This window comes from Eubalaena glacialis, chromosome 3, assembly GCF_028564815.1.
Source record: "Eubalaena glacialis isolate mEubGla1 chromosome 3, mEubGla1.1.hap2.+ XY, whole genome shotgun sequence".
Taxonomy (NCBI): domain Eukaryota; kingdom Metazoa; phylum Chordata; class Mammalia; order Artiodactyla; family Balaenidae; genus Eubalaena; species Eubalaena glacialis.
The window spans coordinates 134,273,658-134,288,602 of record NC_083718.1 but is presented as its reverse complement, the minus strand read 5'-3'; the positions used below and the strand labels follow the sequence as shown (position 1 = coordinate 134,288,602).

General features: G+C 37.6%; 1 protein-coding gene across 2 annotated transcripts in view; it reads right to left on the bottom strand.

The window, feature by feature from the left end:
* The window catches only part of ANKRD13C (ankyrin repeat domain 13C), an 80,041-nt gene extending 66,639 nt beyond the window's left edge, over positions 1 to 13,402 (bottom strand). For both annotated transcript variants that reach the window (XM_061186455.1, XM_061186456.1), the window contains exon 1: positions 12,641 to 13,402. In XM_061186455.1, the coding sequence (XP_061042438.1) occupies positions 12,641 to 13,085 (445 nt within the window). In that variant the 5' untranslated portion in view covers positions 13,086 to 13,402. The remainder of the gene's footprint in view (positions 1 to 12,640) is intronic.
* Positions 13,403 to 14,945: the final 1,543 nt, after the last annotated feature.

Genomic DNA, 14,945 nt, shown 5'->3' with positions numbered 1-14,945 from the left:
ATTGTATGCTATAGGAATTATATCAGAATAAAGCTGTTTAAAGATAAATAAGAGATAAGTGGCCGATAAGTAAAAATGTATTCACTCTCCTAATAATTTTAAATGAAGAAGTCTTCCTTAAAAACGCCTTTTTACTGGATTTATTGCTCCTTAACAACCGTCACCAAGGTTAGTCTAGCTCTCAACTAAAATAAGCTCTCTTGCCCACTTGCTTCTTTAGTGTGAATTTCTCTATTCAAAATAAGGTACCAGAAAAAGTTTTATTTTTTTTCTACTGTTATAAGTCTTAATGATAACAATAAATGAAGGCAAGAAGAAGGGATAAGCTTGCTGTCGGGCACAAACTTGCTCCTGCCATCTGTTTCCCATATTAGAAACTTCTTCATCCTCTAATTCAGGGACATGACGTAAAGTTTTACTGGAACACAGCCACATGCTGATTGTTTATGAACTGTCTATGGCTACTTTCATGCAACAAATGGTATGGCCTGCAAGCCTATAATATTCACTATCTTGCCCTTTAATGAAATGTTTCTGGACCAATGCTCTAATCACTAAGGGTTTCATATCACATTACAGGTGACAGGATAGAACACCTGTCATTCATCAATATAATTTCTATATGTAATCACACTACATTACTATTATTGAAAATTTCTCTCATTATCTAGTTTACTTGATTCTAGAGTCATCATTGTATTTTAATACAAAGTTAGAAGGAGTTCATAGGTTCTGTTATTTCTCCAACATTTTACCCAGAAGGAAAATCCATTCATTTCCATTCAATAAATTTTTACTGAGGATCACTATGTCCTAGGCATAGTGCTAGACACTAGAGATTCAACCATTAATAAGCTAGAAATAATTCTTGCCCTCATGGAGTTTATATTCATAAAAGAAAAAGAAATATAAAATGAAACAAAATAGATTGTAAGTGTTGAGAAAAATAAAAAGCTAAGACTGAAAATAATAAGGACAGACATATTTTTTGATATTTAAGTCAGGAAAATCTCTCTAAAGAGATAATGTTTAAAATGAGATCTAAAAGCTAAGTAAGAACTATGAAATCAAAGAATGAGAATTTCCAGACAGAGGCCAGAAATAACCTGGCATGTTCAAGGAACTGAAAGAAAATAAGTATGGCCAGACATAGAAAAAAAGGAGGGATTGGTACAAGATTATATCAGAGAAGTAAGAAAGGGCTAGATCATGCAGGGTTCTATAACATATGGTAAAAAATATGAACTTACTTTTAAGTAGAGAAGGCATTAAAGGACCTTGAGCAGGGACATGACATGATACAAGTTACATTTTAAGATCACTATTCTTAACATGCAGAGAATGGAATGGAAGGGGACATAGGGAAACTAGTTATGAGTCTGGTGTAGTATTCCAGGGAAAAGATAATAAAAATTGGTTGGTCTCAAAGTGGTAGCAGTGGAGACAGAAAGTAGACTGATTCAAAATAACCTGTTAATTAGACATGTATGGGTAAAAAGAGGGGGTAAGACAAAGAATGATCCCAGTGATTGACGCTTGAGAACTGGATAGCTAAATGATGTGATTTACTAGATGGCCAGGTGGGAAGTGGAAAATGATAACTCCATTTTGGACAAATAAATTTTGAAATATCTCTGAGATTCCCAAGTGGAGATAATTACAAAATCTGGAACTCCAAGGAGAAGTCGAGGCTGGAGATATAAATTTAAAAGTAAGAAAAAAGAAAGACATTTAAAATCAAACATACAAATTTCTGAATATCCATTTTTGTCCTAATAGTAGGAAAGGTTGTAATAGTTCTTTCTTCACTTCCCTATCTTTCAGGAGAAAAAAAAAAGTACCATGTTCTAAATGGTAGCAGAAAAAGAAAACAAGGAACTGATAACACTAGCTGCTGCCAAAGAGGATAACTGGGTGGATAAAGACGGGTGGGAGAGAAATTTTATTTTTACATCATATCCTTTCATATCTTTTTATACTTTTGTAGCATGTGAACATAGTAACTATTCAAAAAATTACACAAATTAAGGAGAACCTACCACAGTCTAGACAGAGCATACAGGTGAAGAAATCAAGGCATTTATGCACCTAGATAAGTACTCTTTGTTTTCTTAAACCCTCCAAGAACATATAGATGAAAAGGTAAAACCCTCAGCATCTACTTAAGTTACAAATGAAACTTCCCATTACAAGTCCAAATTAATCACGATTTCAAAAGATTTATGAACTAGAAATGATTTTGAGTTCAACAATCCAGTCCCTCTCACTTTAAGGTAAGAACATAATCAGAAACACATACTACTTACAATCAAGGATGCCAAATGTCATGCTATGATTTCAATATTTTAAATGCAAAATAATCTTCATCAACATCATTATCTACCCAATACCACATTTACTTTACTGACTAAATGTATCATGAAACTAAGTGCTCAAGTATCCTAGCTTTACCCTTCACCTACTATCCCCTCAGTTTTCTAAGTCCTCAACCTACTGCTTAAACTAATTTGTTACACAAAGGACACTAAAAGCTTAAAATAACTTTCTCCGTTAACTTTTCAAAATATACTTTAAATCTGAAATTGGATGCCTTGGTTCTAACTTGGTAAACAAAACTGAACTCTGTTTTGTTAAATGAATAAAAAACATTCCAGTAATATTAAGACCACTATAGTCAAAGTATGCAAATTATCAACCAAATGGCTGGCACTTACAGGGCATATATTATATACTATGTGCCCAGCACTATGCTGTATACTTCAGGTATCTTATTTAATTTGCTCCCTAACCCTGTGAGACAAAGATTATTCTTATTTCACATGTCATAAGAAAAATACATCTAATAATGGTTAAGTAATTTCCTAAAATTACATATCCAGAAATTGTGGGAGTCATGACTCTAAAATCAGTATTCTTTTTACTATACCAACAGATTTCAAACTTTCTGGTTTCAAGACCCCATTATACTCTTAAGAATTATTGAAGATCCCAAAAATCTCTTATATGAATAAATCTATTGATATTTACCACGTTAGAAATTAAAATTGTTTTAAAATTTTCCTTATTAATTTTAAAATTACAATAAAACCATTACATGTTAATATAATTTTTTCACGAAAAAAATTGCAATTTTCCAAAACAAAACAAAAAGAATGACAAGAGTGGTACTATTTTAAATTCTTTAATTAAAAATAAAAACAAATTTAATTTAATGTCTGGCCTAATAGAAGACAGCTGGGTTTTTATAACTGGTTCTGCATTCAATCAGGTGTAAATGTTGTTGTGACGTATATGAAGAAAATCCAGATTCAGACGATATGCACTTGAAAAAAAAAGGAGTATTTTAACAGTCTTTTCAAATAATTGGGGGTATTCTTTGATATTACACCAAAACTTAGTAAGTGGTTATTTCTTTAAGGTTTGTTGCCACGTGAGATCTCAAACAGTATCAATAAATTTTTTGTACTGTGGTACACTGAAATTCATTGGTTTCTCTTGCACTTTGAATGGATCTTTTACTGATGCATGGTTTTGTAACATCAGGCATTGATCAGTCTAAAAAATACTGATTTACTGAGTTATGCAGATCTTCCAAATGTCAACACATTTCACTATACAAAAATTTTTAAATCACATTTATTAATATCACCAATCTGACCAGAACAGTCTTTAAATACTAGGAAGCTGTCAAGCTTACAGTGACAGAGACAAGTTTTCCAAATTCTAAATTTCATTTCAAAGCTTGAATTTTTCAATTGGCAACAAATACTGTCAATTGTTTTCCTTGAGGTCACAGGTTCACTTCATCCAATTTCCAGAAAATGTATGCCAAATATCCAAATTGTGATAACCATAGTTTGTGCGTAAGCTGTTCTTTCAAATAAAAATGGTGTTCGATGACAAAAGCAGCTAGTTTGGCTTACAACTCAACTGCACAAATGTTCTCCCTTTTTTTCTCTTCAGTATGCAGCAGAAAAGCATTATGCATAATTCACATTATGTCACAAAGAATATAAAAAGTATGTACTCAAGATTAAGACTTTAAAATTAACAATTTCTACACCTTCATCAAAGACATTGTGAAATTGGCTTTTTTTTTTTTTTCCTACTTCAAGTACACGGTAGTGAATAATACAATGACTACTAGCAGTTTGGTGCCTTGACTCATGCTAATGTTCCAACAATTTTACCCACCACTGCTTTTGTACCATCAGTGAAAATGTCAGCGCTGTGAAAAAGGCAAACAATGACTTTGGGTTATTACAAAAATAGTTTTGACTTCATGTGCCCCCTAACGAGGGAGCAAAGCAGGAAATTACAAGTCCTAGAACCAACACAGCTCCAGCTTCCACAGACATCTTCCATCCAAGTCTCATCCAAGCAAGCAATAAAAAGGGAGAATTTTTGTGCTTTCTCTCATAAGTGGTACTGTAGTACTAAAACTCTCACACACACATATTACTTTCAATCTATCATCGACTCCTAACCAGCTCTACCTTCTCATTATTTCCAGTTACCCCCACTTATAATAGCATGTTAAATTGACCCATGCCTCCCTCGCTCAAGTTTCTTTTCTGCCTCATATAGCAGCCAGAAAGAGCCTTTTAAAATCAGATCATGTTACCTGGCTACTCAAAACCCTCAAATTGCTTCCTATGTTACGCAAAGTAAAAGCCAAAATCCTTAACAATGGTCTACAAAAGTTCTACATGTTTACACCCCGGTCTCAAAATCTCCCATCTCCTACCACTCTCTGCCTTGTTCCAGCCACACTGGTCTTCTTCCTATTCTTTGAACATGGTACCTTTGTGTTTGCAATTCTCTGCCTAAAACTCTTTTCTGCCATATTCTCTTTACCATATTTTTATTAGTTCGTTTACTATTTATCTTCCCCCATTAGAATGTAAGCTCCCTGACAGCAGGGACGACTTTGTTCATTTTGTTCACTGCTGTAACCCCAGCACCTAAAACACTGTTTATCACATATCGGGAGTTCAGTATATATCCGTTAAGTGAAGGAATGAATGAACAAAAAAAGGGGGAAAAAAACTATGAAGAACCATTAGAATAGTGTTAAAATCTGTTTTTACTCTCCAAAAAGCATTTTACCTCAGGACATTGCAGGTCTCCACATGATTCTCTATGAAAGCCAACCAATATCCAAGAGGATATGCAACACAGCCCAGGTGGCTTTATAGAAGTCAGCACAGTGCTGATTAAGAGAGGATAAATTAACACACCTGACAATATCTACAGCCAAGAATCCAAATGCACTGAACCCAGTTACACCAGTAGTAGACGAAAGATGACTGACAGGAGAGTCAAATAAACCTTTTAGCAAACTGATAGGCAGTATAAATTCAAGAATCAGATAAAACCTCAATTGAATGAAGTCCTAACTAAACCTCAAAAACTAGAATGTCCTCTGCTGAAAGGTACGTCACAGCAAAAGTAGAGCAAGATATTGATATTAATGATATTACTATGGTATGAGCCTTCATCGTTAAAATATTTTCAAGTGTGGTCTCCCATTTAAGACTATAATGCCCCAAGAGATAGATATTATTATATCGACTTATTCAGCAGTTAAATAAATAGTATAATTACATAAAAACCAGTTTGTAGAGAAGCATGGTCTCAAACTCAGATCTGATTCCATATATAGAAAAAGCCTTCTAGTTTTACAGATGATCTTTGGGATATCAACAAGACTAACAGGCTTAAGAACAGATGAAATGCAACCACACAGTTAAACCTCACATATCCTGATAACTAACACCATTCATAATCTTTAAACAGTTAGAAAAGAGACCTTTTCCCTTTTTCCTACCCTCATTTGACATGCTTCTGTCTTGCTCTAAAACTGATCTTCTACCTCTCCCCAGTGAAATAAATGGTATATGAACAGGAATATACTGTTTGTCTTTCCAGCCCCTATCCAATTTTTGAGAATCTACACTCATTTTCTAGAACACAAAGCATCCTGACAATTACCTTGTACTCTTCATTTAGATTTCTATGACTTATGAATGCCATTAACTTGGGACAGACATATTCAGTTCTCCAATAAGTCCTCCAGAATTCTCCTGCCTCATTGCTGATACCCAGGACACAATATCATCAGTAATTGCTCATTTCTGCTTCCTTTTTTGCCAAAGTTTGAAGGTCAGACTTCCTACTTCTACTGTGGTTCAATGAAGGTAGCTCTCCAGAGGTAGCTCTGCAGATGTGTTCATATCACAATTTCAAGCAGCAGTTCACGTTCTATAGTGCTAATGATGATGGCATCAGGAAACAGTCATTTAACCCCAGGACCGTCCTATTCTGTTGGAGATGCACATGCAGGAAAAGGTGAAAGGAAGAAGGTTCTATTCATACAGTCATGAAGATCAACTGAATCAACCCCACAGATCAGTGGAGTGACAGATTTCACAGTCAAATCACCCTCATACCCAGTGACAGTGCATAAAACTTTAATGGATTATCTTGGGCCTCCAGAAACCACTTTTTTCCTAAGGGGAAATGAGGTATGCCTTCCAAAAACAAAATTCAGAGAAGACTACAAAACACGAGGAGGACAGATACAAAACTACTAGTGTTCTTTTAAAGATGTGCCTCTTGACTAAAATTTTTCACTTGAGACTTCAAGATTTTTTTTTCCATGCAAAGTTTACCTTTATAGTCGCCTTTTCTCAAACAGACATATTGTGCTTTATTCTCTTGTATCACCCATCATGAATGTTAGTGCCAAAAATGAAGCAGAGAAAATGATATCAAAAGAAAGATCAATTCATATAGAATAAGCCAAAATAAACATATTGTATGGGCACCAAAAAGATTTCCTATTGCCTCCATTCTCAAATGTACATTTTTAAATTTTCTGAATGTAAGATGTTTTAAAATCTGTCTGAAGAAATCTGTCAGCCACCAGACACAAGTTAGCCATTTCTTTATCACTTCACTGAGTTACCTGCATTGGCAGGAATATTCTCAAACTGACTTTTATCTTAAATTTGAAATCTCTAATCACTATGTAAAATAGCTTCAAGAAGATTACACTACAATTCAGTAAAAATGAAAATTAACTGTGTATAGAGAAGATGGCTTGTCACATGCCAGACGATGTAATTAAAGGCAGTAGAAACTGCCAAACCTCTCAGAATAGATCAGAAATTTTTCACATCTAGGAAAGGCTGGTTTGAGCAATTCATATATCAAGGACTTTTGTCACTCTGGCCCCTAAAAGCTTCTGACTAATGTCCATGATAAGGTGCTTAACTTCCAAAGATATTTGACTCAATTAAGGGAAAAAACAGAAGTACAAGTTTAACAAATAGGATGCAGTCAAAATCAAGAAAGTCTTCTATAAACTTCATAAGCATTCTCAATTCTAAAGGGGAAGAAATAAAAATCATTAGCATCAACTATAAAAAAAATAGTATGTTACCATGATGCTTTGTTTAACTACCAATGGCAAAAAAGGATTCAGAAAAATCTTCACACCAATGTGAAAAAAAGCTTAGACTTAAACTTTAATCCCATACTAAAAAAAAGGGGGGGTATATAACTAAAGATATACTAATGATATAAGGTTTAAGTAATTTTTGTACACTTAACGTATCTTTTTCCCCACCCGAGAAGAGCTGTTATTAAATATACCATGTGTCAAAATCATTGGCATATTTGAACACAGTATATATATGATATTATGGCTGTTACTGTATTTAACTTATATTTCAAGAGATATGTTTGGATCCAAATACAATATTCCTCAATATAATTGATGGCTTAGAAAAAGCAATTCAAACTCAACTAACATTTTTCCATAAAAGAAAAAGCTCTATCCTTGCTCCTACTCAATTTGACAATAATTTGTAAATATACATACATACACACACACCAAAAAAAGTTTTTCAATTCAGAGATCACTGCAAACTGAAAGAGCTAATGAATAGTGAGCTAAATAGTGGCCAAATTAGGATTCAATAAGCTTTCCAGGTAGGTAGAATAAAGGATCAAGACTAACAAGATAAAAATTAATAAATGTAAAGTCCTATTTTGAGGTTAAAAAAAAAATATATGGGCTTCCCTGGTGGCGCAGTGGTTGAGAATCTGCCTGCCAATGCAGGCGACACGGGCTCGAGCCCTGGTCTGGGAAAATCCCACATGCCGCGGAGCAACTAGGCCCGTGAGCCACAAATACTGAGCCTGCGCGTCTGGAGCTTGTGCTCCGCAACGGGAGAGGCCGCGACAGTGAGAGGCCCGCGCACCGCGATGAAGAGTGGCCCCAGCTCGCCGCAACTAGACAAAGTCCTCGCACAGAAACGAAGACCCAACACAGCCAAAAATAAATAAATAAATAAATAAATAAAGCTTTCATTTAAAAAAAAAAAAAAAAAAAGCACAAGAAAGGACAGAATGGAAAGACAGCCACTTACTTGAGAATAAACAGTATTTAAAAATCCACATACTCTTGTACTATATTATTTAATGTATGCTCTTTACTAATATACATTACTAAATGTGTATTGCTTAGAGCAATAAATATAGTCTCTTTGTCTTTGCTGATGAGGCTACTATAGCTTCAACACTAAGGCTAGTCCTGGGCACCATCCTCAAAGGAAAGAACTAACAAACCAGAGTTTCACTAAAAGAAGATGACTAAGATTTTCATTTACTTTTTTAATATACTTCTATAGCATTTACTGTGTTTCAGGGACCATTCTTAACACTTTATAAACCATGTCATATGAAGAATGGATACGGAAGTTAGGAATGTTTAACCTGAAGATAAGGAGAACATGATAGCTCTTGCTTGTCAAATACCTAAAGGGCTATCATGTGGACAAAGTAGCCTATTTATCCGTGCCATTACATAAAAAGAAACATAACAACAGTGAGAGATTTGGGCTCTACAGAAAATCTCTGTGAGCTGTTCAGTGGCATTCTCTCTCTACAAGTACTAAATGAGAAATATATATTAAAGAACTTTGCCATAAATTGCCACATACACATTATTAAAATTGACTTCTTTGCAAAATAGTGCATCCTGATCAACAGAAATATTTACAAACAGGCTGATCATGTGCTTTGGAGTTCTTTTTTTTAATATAAATTTTATTTATTTATTTTTATTATTATTTTTTTTTTTGGCTGTGTTGGGTCTTTGTTTCTGTGCGAGGGCTTTCTCTAGTTTCTGCGAGCGGGAGCCACTCTTCATCGCGGTGCGCAGGCCTCTCACTGTCGCGGCCTCTCTTGTTGCGGAGCACAGGCTCCAGATGCGCAGGCTCAGTAGTTGTGGCTCACGGGCCCAGTTGCTCCGCGGCATGTGGGATCTTCCCAGACCAGGGCTCGAACCTGTGTCCCCTGCATTGGCAGGCAGATTCTCAACCACTGCGCCACCAGGGAAGCCCTGCTTTGGAGTTCTTGCTGTCAGTTCAGTTCCCAGCTTTGGAACTTATTTACTAAGTATGCAACTTTGGCAAAGTTTCCTTGCCTCTCCAGGCTTCACTTTCCTCACCTTTAAAACAAGGATAAAGCTACCCTTTATAGCAGGGTTATTGTGAGAATTAAATGTAATAATGTATGTAAACACTTAGCATAGCGCTGATGTATTTAATAAGCTGTATCTGTGATGATGATGATCATCATCATTACATTATGGAAGGAACATCTAGTGAATATAAAACTATGTCATATGATGTGATATAATTGTATGGCTCTGCTATGCATCTGTATGAGTGTATGATTCTGCTACGTACTCATCATGCTATAACAATCCAAATATAACAAAGAGCTTGTTTTTGTTGGGTGACTCAAAACGCATTTATCTTTTGTAATTTGAAATGAAAAATAATCTAAAAAGACTCAAGTATCCAGGTTAGTAAAATTTCATGAGTAAAAGTAATATAGCAGGGAAATTATGCAGCTACAGGGGAAAAGAAGATTAAAGAAGTAGCACCTTAAATAGAAGCTACTCTTCCTTAGGAGTCTTCACTGCAGGAGATGAGAATGTAAATTGCAGGCAAAACAATTACACTTTCCACAGGTATGTGAACCATTGGTTACATTCATCAAAAATATCAACAATGTAACAGAATGTAAACTGGTACAGCCTTTAAGAACAGTACTGAGGTTCCTTAAAAAACTAAAGATAGAGTTACCATATGATCCATCAATCCCACTCCTGGGCATATATCTAGAAAAGATGAAAACTCTAATTCGAAAAGATACATGCACACCAATGTTCACAGCAGCACAATTTACAATAGCCAAGACATGGAAGTAATTTAAATGTCCATGAATAGATGAATGGATAAAGAAGATGTGATATATATAGACAATGGAATACTACTCAGCCATAAAAAAGAATGAAATAATTGCCATTTGCAGCAATATGGATTGACCTAGATTATCAGACTAAGTATATCAGAGAAAGACAAATATCTTATGATATCACTTATATGTGGAATCTAAAAAAATGACACAAATGAACTTATTTACAAAACAGAAATAGACTCACAGACATAAAAAACAAATTTATGATTACCGAAGGGGAAAGGGGGGGTAATAAATTCGGAATTTGGGATTAACAGATACACACTACTATATATAAAATAGATAAACAACAAGGACCTACTGTATAGCACAGGGAACTATACTCAATATCTTGTAATAACCTATAATGGAAAAGAATCTGAAAAAAATCTAAAATACATATATATAAAAAACTGAATCACTTTGCTGTACACCTGAAACATTGTAAGTCAACTATACATCAATAAAAATAAAATAAAATCAACAATGTAAGGGCAGCTAAGTACAATGCAAGCATTTAGTATATCAAGACGACTTAGAAAGAGAATTTCAGTGGGCTAAGGAAGAGTTCAAGGATATTCAGGATTCTAATTACTTTGAACAGAATTCGTACTTTAACAAACCAACTCGTAAATGCTAGATGACAGATATGCAAGCCCAATAATCCTGCAATTCAGTACCTTCTGTGATCAATCAAGAAAATCAGTTCTAACATACTATACTATCATACTTTGTCAGTCATAGTCACCTCTCTCTTCTTTCAAAGGGAATCACCTCTCAAAAACAAAGTTTTATCTGTTTTCAGGTACATTTCAATGTAATGGAACTCTATATTTTAAAGGCAATGGCCATAAGATAAACCATATATATATAGCTACTATGAAGACCAAATCTGAAAAATGTCCTAATAACTAAAGAACCCGAAGCTACAACAGATCGCCCACTAAAAACTGTTTCCCAAAGGGTTAGAATATAATTACCATCAACGAACAATATTATGTCATTGCAACAATAGTAAAGTAATTAAATAAATTAAATGTAGGAATGAAAAACTGGGTGCAGCTTTTAGGAGCACTCTGGGGGATTTGATTTTTGATAAATGAGAGGTAGTAATTCTTACAATATTGTAAATTCAGAATACAAATGCAGTTGTTAGAGAATTATACAACCAACAGAAATCTTACTTTTTTTTTTTAATCTCAATTTTTGCCCTAATTGTACATAAGAAGCGTAGAGTCCAATGGAATTAAGGGAGGTTATTCCACAGGCAAGTATTTCATTAATGGTTACACTATTTTGAGCAGAGTTGAGTGTGTTCTAACTGAATGTATACAATACTCACGTTCAGTTAAAAGCCGAGCTATTAACAATATTTGTCAACTACCCAGTTTAAAATGGCCTATCAAATGTTGAAAATATCAGTGTTGACAATAGTTTTCATTAATTTACTGTGGCTTAAATGTCAACTCAGTCACATTATGTTTTTAGAAGAAACAGAAAAAAATTCAGCTAATAAATTAAAGCAAAAAGTAGAAATACAGTCCTTGAATAACAAATGACACTATATGTTGTCATGTAGGATATGATGAGGTTACTATGAAAAATCATAGTACTATTTTTAGTCACAGATCATCAAGATAAAACATTACTATTAGCAATTATCTATCTAAAACAAGCAAAAAACTCTAAGCTCTACTTCAACAAAATCTTAGCCACTCAAAAGTCACTTTACATGCTCTAGGTATCAAATGCCAATAAATTTGTACTGTGGCTTTCAGAAATCAAAGCATTTGCAAAATGTAAACACTTTGTACCAAACTAAGCTTCCTAAAAGTAGAAGAAAAAAGAAAGAAAAGAAACAAACAACCTGATGGCACGTAGAAATCACAACCAGTTGCAGTCAGGTTGGGATTTGTACCTGGGCAATGAAGGGAGGTGGGCAATTTATATGTTCGAAATTCAAGATCCCAAGGGGGTAGGGGGGTTGAAGAAGAAAAGATATAGTTCAATAAACAATGGATGATGACCAGGTTGGATGAGAGGCAATCTAAAATTTCTTATGGTCAAGAATCAACACACTGAAGCCCTGTCTCAAACATAAAACAGCTTCTAAGAGTTTGAAGTAGCCAAGGAAGGAACATTCCTTCGCACCCACAAGAACCAATCCCGAAACCACTGGCATGCTATTACAAGATTTACGGGCATTTGGCTTGGAATGGTGGGCAAAAGAGAGGAAAGAAGGGTCTGTTAGGATTTCAGAGGCCTGGGGAGGCACAACCTAGGCTCTGGGAAGGAGAGGTGGACAGGGGCGAGCACTCCTCACCGTGATTATCTTTCTGCCCGATATTGTGCGTGCGGATGAGAGAGGACAGTCTCCTCACATCCCCCTTGAAGACGCACTCGTGCACCGGGTAGTGTGCGGGGCAACTGCCTCCACCTGCGACGACAGCAACGGGGTTGGTGCCCGCTAAAAGAGCCGGGGACTGGGAGGTGGTAGTCACGGAGGAATTGTGCAGCGGCAGGGCCGGGGCGCCGGGGGCATTGGAGGAGGCCGGAGCTGTCTTCAGCTGTAGCCGGTGGTGATGGTTACTGAAGATCTTATGACAGGCTCTACCGCCCTTGCTGCTGCTGCCTGTGCCAATCCTGCCTCCGGTAAAGGTGCCGCCGAGGGCAGCCGCCGCTTCCTCATCCCCGGGCTCCAGCAGGTCCCCCTCTTCTTTGCTGGGCTTGTGGTCCCTCCGCAATGAGCGGATCTTCTCCCCGGTCATCGCCGCCAGGGGCAGAGAGGGGATCCAGGAGGTTCACCCCTGGCGACGAAGCTTGCGCTGCGGCGGCACAAGGCGATTAGAGCGGTGGCCAGGATACTCCAGCGCAGCATGAACTCCCAGGGCGCCCCCGAGCCCGGGACAAACGCATCTCCCGGAGGAAGAAGAGCCGGCTCTCGCCTAGGCACGAAGGGACGCGCGCTCGCTGGGGGGAGCTAGAGTTCAGGTGCCCACGACACCAGAATCCCGTCCCCACCGCCGCAGCCGCCGCCACTGCCTCACACCGAAAAACAGGGCACGGCCATCTTCCCCTGGCTTCTCTCGCGAGAACTCCCCTGGGAGGGAGGAGGAAGGAAACACCGCGATAAGTGAGCTGCCTGCTCCCTCCCTCGCAGGTTCTGTTCCCAGAGTTGCCGAATGTCGGCGCTTCCCAGGCAGCAGATTCCCGCCCCAAGCTGGAGTCTTTGAACTAAGAGACCGGGATCCAGCGTCCTGGTGGCCGCGCTTCTTGTGGGCCGTCTGAAACCTTAGCCTGCGTTTGAGATATTCGATGCACGTTATAAACAATGACAAACCCTGCGACCTCTGGGCCTCCCCCAGGAGTGCTGACTGACGCCAAGGCACACAGGATATGATGTCACTGAAATGCACAGGACACTCATTCAATAAACTTTCGCTAAGCACCTACTTCGTGCCGTACCCTGTGCTAGTAGATTTATAAAACACCACTCCTGTCTCCAAGGTGCTCGTTAGAGGAGGAAAGATAGTCAAGCAATTGAGTACAAAATGTAACTGCGAATGAAGTGGATGCGGAGTGCTGGGTTGCACGAATTATAAAAAGGGGGGGGGGAGAGGCAAATTTTAGTGTTGGAGTGTCAGAAAAGCCACCACAGAAGTTTAGGGACTGACCCTGGAAAACAGGCTATTCAGCAGACTGGGAGAGGGGAGATCACTCAAACATTTGTCGGATGAATGAATTTCGGGCAGGCGTCAGAGTTAAAGCATGGGGAGTGGACCCTGAAGGATGGCAAACAATAATTGTGTAACCGGAATACCGCTGGACTAGTTCATGGCCAGCCTCGACCTAGCGTCAAATTCTGAAGAACATAAATCTGACCTTGACAAATAACTAAAGCTGTTGGGAACTGGAGGGCAGAGGAGTTAGCAAGGTCAGAATGATATTAACCTGTTCATCTCTCCTAAGTCCCATTTACTCTGACAGCTGCTTCTCTCAAAACTCTTCTTTCTTAAACCAACTTTATCACTACCTCCATAACACCCCACCTCCACCACCCCTCCAAATAAAAACTGTGGGAACTGTCCTGTCTTCATCCTTCCCTGCTACTCAGGTTTCACCTCCCATCGTCTTTCAAATCTATTCAAATTAATGTCATTCTTCCCTTCTTCCTTTTCTTTCTTGTGTGTGTGTGTGTGTGTGTATGTCTGGGGTGGGGGGAGGCCGGGGGCTGGGGGTGGGGGGGTTTTCCAATTCTGTTCAAGCATTGCATGGGCAATCTGCACCTCAAAGGATCCTCCTACTCAGAAAGCAAGAGGGACTGAACACCTATGTACAAAAACATTTTCTTCTTCCACAATAGCCTCTGAAACAGGTGGTAGGCTCAGCACTTTATATGCTATTTCCTTGTGATAAGTATTATTTTCAATCTTCATTTGACAGTTGGAAAAACTTCCCAATGCATCAAAGGTGGAATGTAGCACAGTCAAGTCTAACTCCAGGGCTAGAGAGATAGGAAGGGGCCAGATCGTGTAGGATTTTGTATGCCATCTCAAAAGTTTAGACATTATCCTACAAGAAATGGATAGCCTTTTAGGGATGTTAAACAGGAGAATAGTACACACACA